The sequence below is a fragment of the Phaseolus vulgaris genome, chromosome 11, assembly GCF_000499845.2.
Source record: "Phaseolus vulgaris cultivar G19833 chromosome 11, P. vulgaris v2.0, whole genome shotgun sequence".
Lineage (NCBI taxonomy): Eukaryota > Viridiplantae > Streptophyta > Magnoliopsida > Fabales > Fabaceae > Phaseolus > Phaseolus vulgaris.
In genome coordinates this window covers 44,223,084-44,234,238 of record NC_023749.2, presented here as the reverse complement: position 1 = coordinate 44,234,238, position 11,155 = coordinate 44,223,084, and the positions used below count along the sequence as shown (strand labels likewise).

At 34.9% G+C, this 11,155-nt stretch overlaps 1 protein-coding gene across 2 annotated transcripts; it reads right to left on the bottom strand.

The window, feature by feature from the left end:
- Window positions 1–1,858: 1,858 nt before the first annotated feature.
- LOC137827510 (uncharacterized) lies at window positions 1,859–6,179 on the bottom strand. 2 transcript variants are annotated; one of them, XM_068633679.1, is made up of 12 exons: window positions 6,042–6,179; window positions 5,225–5,338; window positions 4,515–4,625; window positions 4,238–4,300; window positions 3,994–4,107; window positions 3,761–3,910; window positions 3,561–3,638; window positions 3,271–3,492; window positions 3,101–3,187; window positions 2,585–2,704; window positions 2,370–2,462; window positions 1,859–2,233 (listed from the first exon to the last, which is right to left on the bottom strand). In XM_068633679.1, the coding sequence occupies exons 1-12, from the start codon at window positions 6,096–6,098 to the stop codon at window positions 2,174–2,176; spliced, it is 1,269 nt and encodes a 422-aa protein (XP_068489780.1). In that variant the 5' UTR covers window positions 6,099–6,179; the 3' UTR covers window positions 1,859–2,173. The 2 variants fall into 2 exon arrangements, with proteins under 2 accessions (XP_068489780.1, XP_068489788.1); XM_068633687.1 differs by lacking the exon at window positions 3,101–3,187.
- Between the last annotated feature and the right edge of the window lie 4,976 nt (window positions 6,180–11,155).

The window sequence follows — 11,155 nt, the reverse complement described above, 5'->3', positions numbered from 1 at the left end:
TTCTCTATCTTGCTTATTTTTCAATTTATAGCATTCAGAGATCTCGTGTCCCTTTTTCTTGCAATAACGACAATATTTGGAGTTCTTGCCTCTAGATTTTGACCTAGATTTATACTTATTGTTCCTACCTTTCTCTTGGTTTCTCCCTCTAACTACTAATCCTTCACCAGAACTTTCAAAATGAATTTGAATATCAAATTTTTCTTTGGCTAGTAAATTAGTCTTAACATCATCAAAGCTTAAGGTAAGAAAATTACCGTATAACATAATTTCTTTGAATTGTCGATGCGAGGGTGGTAGAGAAACAATAAGTAGAACGACTTTATCGTCATCATCAATTTTAACATCCAAATTTTCCAAATCAATTATGATAGAATTAAATTCATCAAGGTGAGATTGGATGGGAGTACCTTCGGACATTCAGAGTGTAAAGAGTCGCTCCTTTAACCGGAGTTTGTTTGCAAGACTTTGGGTCATGTATAAAGACTCCAATTTACTCCATATGCCTGGTGTAGTTTTCTCGTTGATGACCTCACGCAACACCTCACGGGACAAGCATAACTGGATTGTAGACAATGCCTTTTCATCCATTTCATCCCACTGCTCCTCTGTCATAGTGGTTGGTCTCATCATTTTACCAATCAAAACTTTCTTTAAACCATTCTGGGTGAGAACAGCTAGCAACTGGACTCGCCAGATAGCAAAGCTGATTTTACCATCAAATTTCTCAATATCCAATTTCGACATTATTGAACAACAAATCCTGGTTGAATTATCGAAAAAGCTCTGATACCAATTTGTAGGGATATCGTGTGCGGAAGCGTGATAATTTCAACCAAAGATTATGAAAAATTAAAGTAACAAGTAAAGTGAGAATGATACCAGAAATTTTTAGGTGGAAAACCCCTTTAAATAGAGGTAAAAAACCACCGACGAGAGAGCCAAAACTTCCACTATAATGGTACTGGGAGTACAATGAATTCCTCTCAGACTAATGATAAATAGCCCCAAAACAAATTCTCTCTATATGGATTAAACACTTACACCGAAGAGCAAAAATAAAGAGTATAGGAAGAATAGAGAGGAAGCAAGTGTGTGTTGCTGTTTGTTGTTTTTTACATTACAATTAATGGTAATTAACCTCCCTTTGATTGCAATTGATTGTGACAATTAACCTCTCATTGATTGCAATTGATTGTGGCAATTAAATTCCCAATTATGACAAGAAAACGGAAAGGTGAGTCATAACCCACATTATATTTATTATTGAAGAAAGATATTCTTTTTGCCATTTGAGTACCCAATATATGTACTTATCAAATTGTATATATTTATTTTTAATAATGTATAGTCATATGCCACTATTAATTATACAATTTTTTTAATAAATCGTGTATCACTATCAAGCTTTAACAATCCAAATAGGTTTACACTCAATTTCAACAAAAATATTTATAAATGAAATATTATTTTTATTATGTAAGATATATCTTACCATATCTTTTTCAAGGAAAAGTAAAAGTATTATGAAAACTGATCAAATTCAAACCGTCTTGTCATAAATTAGAATGGATCATATTTTAAACCAAATATGAGAAATTACGAAAGAATTAAGAAAACCAAAGTAATTGGATTATATATTTTTTCTCTCAAAAATCAATCGAATTCAATTCATAGACACTTTTAATTTGTATAATTAGCGAGTAAATACATTAAAAGGAAAAAAAATAAATGAAACTGTAACACATTAATTTCTCAAAAGAAAAGAGTTAATTTAAATGGAATGGAACTTCAATAATTATTTCAGGACAAAATTTACATAGCAAAATATGAAAAATGAAGGTTGAATTACTAAAGATTAAACATAGAAATATGAGAAATTACTACTATTGCGTTGAACTTCTACAACTCTTGACAAGATTATAATGATCACACAAGTACAAACTACAAAGTAACAAAATCTTATCCCCACAAGCTTTCTTCAAACAGAAGGAAGATACAGTGTGATAAACTAGTTAAACACTAGCTAGAAATTCTACCATTGAGGCTATAAATAAATTTTAATTAGGTTCCTGAAGTGTGTGATTGTATTTGTACTAATCTGAATCATGCCATCCTCTGAATGTTGCATACTGAAATTTTGTATAACTTAGTGACTGAAAATTGCATTCTATCATAGAGATTTCAAAACTTCTCCTAGGACTAGTCCCCATTGAGTCCAATGGGTGCCACCCTGCATTTAGAAAATCAAATTAAAACCCAAATGAGAATGTAAGAGCAAATCCTGCATTTAGAAAATCAAATTAAAACCTCAAATGAGAAAGTAAGAGCAAATCATAGGTAGTATTGAATGATACAAATGACCATACCTGGCAAAATACAGCAAAAGGCTCTCTAAGAGGTCCATCACATGAAAGCTCACTTGTACTACCATCAATGAAGGTTCCATCAGCAAAGATCACCTGAGATTGATAGAAGACTTGTTACTGATGACTAGGAGAGCAAAGTAAACATCCTAAAAGGTTCAAAACTGACAAAAGACAATAGATTTGGTAGTAGATTGTGGAGATAAATCTGAGCAGACCTCTGATGCATATCCAGCAGTGGTGCCTGCAATTGGTTTGGTATATGAACCTACTGGAGAGCTTCTCTGAACCGCCTCACAGAATGCAAGGAGACGCTGGCGGTTTCCTAGCTGGACGGCCTATTGGCATTGAAGATGAACTTTATTTTTCATCTGAATAGTTATGATATTTCTTGAAGATAAATCGATCAAAAAGTACTTATAGAAGAATAAAATGAAAAGGTGAATGAATCTAACTTCTTCCAAAAGTTATCAACTTACACAACACAATGCTTTTAGAAGTTCCTTCATTTAACTTTTCCAGAAGTTAAGGAATATAAGTTGATATTAACTTACCAGAGGCTGGACTCATTTACACTGTCATTTTTCTATCCTATAAGTACTTATTGAAAAGTTTGTTCAAATAGGACCTAACTAGTTGTCTAATTCATCCACAGCTTTTCTACAAGCAACACCATTTTGCTAGTAATGTAGACATTTTATCTATAAAGAAAAGAGAAGATTCAGTAAGAAAACCTGAACCGTATCAGAACGGGGCACTCGGGGGAGTGGCTGCACTTTATACCCTTTAGATGCCAAAACTTCAGCAATCAGGAAGGAACCCTTATATAGGTTAAAGAATTGTCTCACTACAAGACATGCACAAGAAAAGCACAATCTACTGATGAAAATGAAGAATTCAGTACCTTGATTGCTTCCCCAACCATTTGTGGTGAAAGAAATAATCCCTGGAAAAAGGCTCGCATGATATCACCAGGAGTTGAGCCACAATCCATGCCAAGTCCCGGAGCAGAAAGACGAGCTGCAGCCGCTTCAACCCATTTTTGCTTCCCAGCAACATATCCACCACATGGTGCAATCGTTCCACCTGGATTCTTGATCAAACTGCCTGCAATCAAATCTGCACCCTGCTAGCAATGTACAGTATAAATATGCAATACTACACACAAGACAAGACAATGGCATAATCACATACCACCATGGGAGGTTCAATGCTTTCAACAAATTCACCATAGCAATTGTCCACCATGACTGAGCAGCTGGGATTTTGGCCCTGTACATGTATATTTGAGGGAATTTCAGAGAGCAAAATGCCTTAAGTATAAAAGTTATAGCCTTACAGAACAATAGCACAGACAAATAAACTGCTAAGGTACCCCTAGAATGAAACCTAACCTTGATTATTTTTATTGCTCTTCCTATGTCATTAACACTCAAACTCCGGCGCCATGAATAACCACATGACCGTTGTATGAGTGCACATTTTGTTTTGGGTTTGACAGCACTCATTAGTAAATTCCAATCAAGTCCACCATCCTCAGCAAGCTGAAGGAAAATATCCAAGAAGAGTCTCAGAAAGCAGACTAGTGAATTACAGCCAGAAAAAGTACTACTAAGTAGTGTCATACTGGAACTTCTCGGTACTTCACTCCGAAATCTTGGAGAGAACCCAGTCCACCAGAGTCCCTTTTCCCAATTACTTCCTCTAGTGTGTCGTAGGGAGCTCCAGCAACTGCCAAAAGCTGCCAGCTATATTAGTCTAAACCTTATTCCAATTACAAATACAAGTATTCTACAGAAAAATATTCTACAACTATATAGGGGTAACTTCTAGCAAAAATGAATAGCAGAGAATGTGAAAAACAATGTTACCTCATCTCCAGGCCTCAGGAGAGCAAATAAAGCACATGTGATAGCATGAGTACCTGAGAAGAACTGTTGATAGATGAGAATATTATAAATCATATATTGTCAACTTTGGCAAAAACTAAGAAAGGTGGGATAGAGCACAAGTGGTGAGTGTGTTTCTAGAATTTGAACTCATGATATCTAAAGCGTATAAGGCAATAGCCTTACTGTTATGCCAAGGCTCATCTTCAGTAAGAACTAATAAGTAATGTAAAAAGGAACAAAATGGAAAACTAAGAACCTGTGAACGAACAATAGCTGACTCAGCCCCAACAATTTCTGCAAAAGCCTGGTCAAGAGCCGCACGACCCCCAGCTTCATCATGACCATAACCAGTGCAACCACCAAAGTGCTGTAGCAAATTGAAGAATATGCATAGCAACCAATTTGAATTCCCAAACACAGATAATAACTAATTCTTCAGAAATTATAATGAAAAAGTTTGATAGCCTGATTGTATAACTACCAAGGCTCACAGGTAGAATAGTAATTTACATCCAATCCAATAAAGACAGTGACCAACCATGGTACAGACATGTGAGCTCCTAACAATCAAATTTAGGACAGAGTGCTGAAAAACAGAAGTAAACTAATGAGAAGATGACTTTGCAGATAAACCTTTCACTTTCACAGAACTTTTTTTTATCCTTTTTAGGGGAAGGAGAGTTCTTCTCCTAGTTCTTTGCTACATATCAGTTACAGTGTACAGGACTGCAATTTTTCTGCATCTTCGGGGATTACTGTTCAATAATTTTGACTGAACTGAAAGGTCTAATGCAATCATTCCAATGGCTTAAAAGGCATCTCTAGCAACAACACTAAAAACAGTTAACAATAAGTTTTGTTAGCATCAAAACCATGATGGGCATCATATCAAATCAAATAATTATTAATCCAAGAATATTATAGCATACTTGCAAACAGGTTATCTAAATCAAAGGGCAAGCTTACATGAGATCCAACTCGAGCATTCTGAAAAGCTCTAAGGACACGGGTGGTATTGCACGCAACCAAATTATCCACACCCCTAAACTCTAAATGTAAGGCATCTACCGCTTTCACAACCTGCACTACAAGAAAAGGAAACCATTTACCATTACTGTTCTTTACCAATCCACAAGCATTTTCAGCATGTGAATCAGACACCACTTCAAAATCAGAATTTTTACTCAAAAAATAAATTTGACTCTGCTCATAGAGAACCAAACGATAATCTCTAAAATTCAGGGGAAAGAACAGAATATATATTTTGAGGAATGAAAAGGAATTCAAATCATATGCCACGTGCCCTTTCCATTTAAAAGAAACAAGAATACAAATTCAAAGGTGCATTTCAACTGAAACATTCTCCTCCTACATTCTCACAGACAAATGAAAATCACAATTCTCCAGAACCAGTTTTTATTCATTTCCTTCACATCTTCAACTCATAAAGTAAACACCAAAACCAAATTCTGAACTGCAATGAAAAAAAGGTATTCAACCAAAACAGACCGTAATTTGATTTTCTACTTCCTACAAAGGCCAACAACACAATTCCTATATCTCAAACTAACAGGAAAAAAACTTTATAATCTTTTTAATCACCCAAAAGAAAAAAAGGTATTCTTTTTCCTGTTTTTATGATTCCTAATGCTTCCCAAGCAACCCTACGATGCAGAATGGTTCTGGGTTTCAAAAAGGTCTAACTTTTTTAACAATTATGAATGCTTTAGAAGTAACAAAAATGGCAGAGAGAGAAAATAGGGATGGGGTTGGCAGCACATACCTCCGGCACAAAGGGGTTGATAACATTGAGAGGAATGGAGAGAGGAGAGATAGCCATTGGAGTGCAAGCTCGAATAGGATAAGCAGATACAGCCTGCTTATGGGAACATTATTCCGTGGCACATTCTTCAACTTCATAAGTCACGGTTTAAAAACTAAAGAAAAATTATTGAAAATCATTATTATTACTCTGCAATATTCTCTTCTTCTTTTATGATATCTGTTAAATTTAATATTTATACTAATTTGTTAATTTACTAATGTAGATTATCATTTCTTATTATTAATGTATACTATTTATAATCTAAATGAAAATAATACAAAGAAGTAATATTACCAAATTGTGTTAAAAAGAAAAGAAAATATTTTTAATGTGTGCAGTTTTAGAAAAGAAAATGATTTCCTCATACTGTAGTTAGAATTTGCTACCAACCTCCTTCTAACACAATGAACATGTATACTCTAACTCAAATGTCTATTTATCATGTATGATTTGCACTTTAAGCTACCAGGAATATGTTTATATAAAATCCTTCGAAGAAGATCAAGAGAGTAGAGAAAGTATTATATAGAAATACTTTTTAAATCCCTCATGCCTCTACAACAAAGCTTTAGAAAGAGATTTCGGTGAAGAGATTTCGGTGGTGACAGGAGAGTATGTGCCATATCTTTGGATTTGAAGAAGTCTTTAGAAGAACACCAAGAGTGTTCATCGAGCTATGTAGGAGAGAAAGTTTATCTATTGTATATGTTGAAAGACATAAGCCCTTCCTGAAAAGCAAATAAAATTATTTAAACTAAGAAAGAGAGTTTAAATATTGTACTTGTTGAGAGACGCCATCCTCCCTAGTAATCAAACTCAAGTATTAGTTGATCGTTAAAATCTTCAATCTTCCTACCTTAGTTGTTAGTGATTGTTTAACAAACAATACTTGTTAAGCCAAAAGTATCTTGGTAAATAATACTTGTTGAACCAGAAGTGACTTGGTGACTTGCGAAAAAATACTCATTGATGGGGTTAGCCAAGAGTGATTACGATCTAAAAGAATACTCATTGAGTCAGGAGCGACTTGGAAAAGAATACTCCTTGATGGGGTCAACCAAAAGTGGTTGCAATCCAAAAGAATACTCGTTGAGTCAGGAGTTGCTTGAGAGAAAATACTCATTGATGGGGATAGCCAAGAGTGGCTTTGAGTCGAAAGAATACTCAATTAAGTCAGGAATGACTTTTGTCAAGAATACTCAGTTAAGTCAGGAGTGACTTGTGTCAAGAATAATCAAGGGAATAACTTGGAGTGCTTATAAGCCCAAAAATACTTGAAATATACTTCACAACATTAGTCTATGTAGTGGAACTCAATATGTTAATTAAGAACTATATGTTGATTGAGATCTATATGTAGTTTGTTATGAATGACAAACCAATATAAATTGTTGTGTATATTTTTATCTTCCTTAATCTATCTACATCATATGTTATTATTGATTATATCAATTGAATAAGGAGATTTATTTTGAAGACACAAATTAGAAAATTAACTTTTATTCAATTATAACACTTGAGACTTTAACCTGCATCCGTCACGATTTATCAAACGAAAGAATTACCATATGATTATTTGTTGAAATCAATAAGAAAATACCATAAACAAATGATTTAGTGAAGTTAGTGTAGTAAAAATAGGCTTTAAAACATACAAAATTGATTTTCCGAGGCGTGAGTAATCACTGTTCGTAAGGACTTATCCGCGGTGTATTGCGCAAGTTCCCCAGGATACAACAGGAACTTCCCGGTAATTTTCGAGGATCAGAACTAGCAAGTTACTCTTAAAAGAGTAATACCCAAATAGAACCCAATATAAAATTAAAATAAAATAAAGTAAATGAGGAGAGAGAAAGTGGAAAAGATGAGAGATGCTTTTCTGAATAAGGGGAACCCTTGTTTATATAGAAAAAATGTAACAGCCCCAAACGGCCACAACCCAAATTCCAGCAGTCATTACGACACCACTCCAGGTTCCAGCTGCACAACTTCTTCAACCTCCGAAAATCTAGCAATGTGGAGGCGCGCAACTTCCAAGTCGTGCGACACAATCCAAGGTGGGGAGGGCAACGTTTTGCTTTTCAAACTTGGAGTTCGCTTCACTCTGCTTCCGAGATTTCCTCCAACAGAAGCATCGAAAGATTAGGGTTTATGCTCATCTCTGTTTTTCGATTTTTTATTTTACAAAATTGATTATGTTTACAACTGATGTGAATGTAACTACAAGAACACATGATTCTTGACATTCTTAGGAGCAACTTGAGCTGGATTTGAAAGGCACTTTACTTTAGAATTGGATCAATGTTCTAATTCAAGAACTCACCAAAACTTAGCACCAACCAAGACTCATATGGAAGTCCATGTATTGCCAAATGGAATCAAAACACAAGGAATGAAGAACAAGAATTAAAAACTGGACAGAATTGAAAAGCTAGCTACTGAACCGAAAAAGAAACAAAGAACAAAGCTGGAAAAGTAAATGTAAACAGTAGAAAAATGAAGGAAAACACTAGGAATTAAAACTACCGAATGGAAAATTGAAGAAAAGGAAGAAGAACACTTATAGGAAGATGCTTGCTGGATTTTGAGAATTGGAAGAAGCCATTCACGCCACTTGGAACCTTGAACCAAGATAAGTGATGGAGTGCCACCACTTGAAGCTCACCATAGCTCACAAGATAAGGCAAAGAAGAAGAAGACTCAAAACTCACAATTTCTCTCCAAATTTGAGTATAGTCTCTCTACTATAAAATTCCAATCTGAATTGTGAAGGACCTAAGCCCTCCTTTTATAGGAGTAAGGGCTGGTCATTTACATAGCTTATTCCCTAAGCTACCCAAAAAACTCCTAAGATCACACCCCCCTTACTAAGCTCACTCCCCAAGCTTCTAGAATTTGCTAAACTAAAGCCTAAAGATGCTTTTACAAAAGAGGTGTCTCATGTTTCCCTCTAAGCACCTTTCTAAACATTATTCTATATTATTTACAATTTAAAAGAAACTATAAAGAGAGATATTTAATATGAAGCCTATTATTTGAGAGTTTGTAGACTTCTTTATCTTTAGGCTTGATCTTCTCTTTGACTTCTTTTAATTTGTGAGAAGACTAGAAGGAAGAACTTCAAATGTGTAGGTGAAAATCCTCTTCCTTCATTAATAAAATCCTCTCCTAGTGGATATCCATCAACAACAATCCCCCACATTTTGTAAAAGATAAAACATAGAGATAAAGAAGGAAAAATAATATTATGGGTTCATCTAAGATGTAATGCATCAGAGCTGGTATAACAAGCTATATGAACCAGTCTTAGATTGATGAACTTAACACATAGTGTAGTTGGTATAGCAAGCTATATGAACCAAGACACTTAGTATGTGTTAGAGGTTTATCAATCATAATACACCCCCACATTACTTGTTGTTATCGTTGTGTTGCGCTACTAGGCCATGCGCGTGCCCGATATTCATGAGTGTTGTAGAGATCTTGCCAAGATCTCATGCAAGCGGCCCCACTTGACACTCATATTGGTGATTTCATCAAGCGTATGCTGCAAATCATACACCACCCATAAGGGATATGAAAATCATTAAAAACTTTGTAAATCGTTAAAACTCTTTTACCTCAAAATTTTAACCACAAGGTTTATCCTCTCGATAATGCAGTATCTAGCACTTTCACACACACCATAGGAATGGAAAAAATTGATTTTGAATCATTATTAGTGCTAGCAGAACTAACAAGTGACTTGTTTTTACCCATATGAACCTTATTCATGGGATCTCCAATCACAAAGGTTGGGTTTCCATCACTTGTTTGTTTGCAAGTGGCTTAAGTCCCATTCCCCCCGATGTTTCTAAAATCATTTTTCTCCCTAGGGGTTTTGTCAGAGGATCTTTCAGATTCCGTTCTGACTTGACATAGTCAATAGAAATCATTCCACTCTTTAACAGTTGTTTCACCAAATTATGTTTCAATTGTATATGTCTATTCTTTCCATTGTAGCTTTTATTTTTAGTTATAGCTAGTGCCGATTGGCAATCACAATGCATTGATATAGATGGGGTTGGTTTCATTCCTAACAGAATGTTTGCTAAGAAGGTTTTCAACCACTCAGCTTCACTATCAGCCATTTCTCGAACAACAAACTCAGATTCCATAGTTGATCTTGCAATAATAGTTTGCCTGATTGACCTTCATGTAATTGCACCACCCCCAAGTGTAAATACATAACCACTAGTGGACTTTGTCTCATTTGAATCAGAGATCCAGTTAGCATCGCTGTACTCTTCTAGCACAGCGGGAAATCCATTATATTCAATGGCATAATCCATTGTACCTCTCATGTATTTCATGAGTCTTGTAAGTGCATCCCAATGATCCTGACTAGGACATTGAGTGTATCTACTCAATCTACCTACTGCATAAGCAATATTTGGTCTAAAAAAGCTCATTAAATGCAATAAGCTCCCAATTATCTGGGCATACTGAGTTTGAGAAATAGATTCTCCTCTGTTCTTCTTTAATTTAGAGTTAGCATCATAAAGGGTGCTTACTGACTTAAAGTCATAGTAACCAAACTTTTTAAGAAGTTTCTCAGTGTATTTTTCTTGGGATAGTAATATACTATTTCCCTTCCTTATGATTTTAACTCCTAGAATTATACTTGCTTCACCCATGTCTTTCATCTCAAACTTAGATCCAAGAAACAATTTTGTTCTAAAAACTATATCATTGCATGTACCAAAAATTGGCATGTCATCCACATACAAACATATAATGACATATTCACCATTTTTCAGATCTAGAATTCACACATTTATCAGCATCATTGGTAGAAAAACCTTCACAAAGTAAAACATTATCAAGTTTTTCATGCCATTGTTTTGGTGCTTGTTTCAAACCATACAAAGAATTTAAAATTTTGCATACTTTATCCTTTCGACCTGGAACTACACATCCTTCAGGTTGAGTCATATAAATTTCCTCTTCTAATTCACCATTCAAAAAAGTTGTTTTAACATCCATTTGATGAATTACTAACTTATGGATAGATGTTAAGGCTAGCAACACAC

Bases quoted from the DNA above. Each gene is read 5' to 3' on its own strand.
- LOC137827510 (XM_068633679.1), bottom strand. From the start codon at position 6,098: ATGGCTATCTCTCCTCTCTCCATTCCTCTCAATGTTATCAACCCCTTT. The intron at 3,911-3,993 runs GTATGACACTAC...ATTTTCCTTCAG, and splicing joins TGAAGTACCGAGAAGTTCCA to CTTGCTGAGGATGGTGGACT. The intron at 2,234-2,369 runs GTATGGTCATTT...TTCTAAATGCAG, and splicing joins CTTTTGCTGTATTTTGCCAG to GGTGGCACCCATTGGACTCA.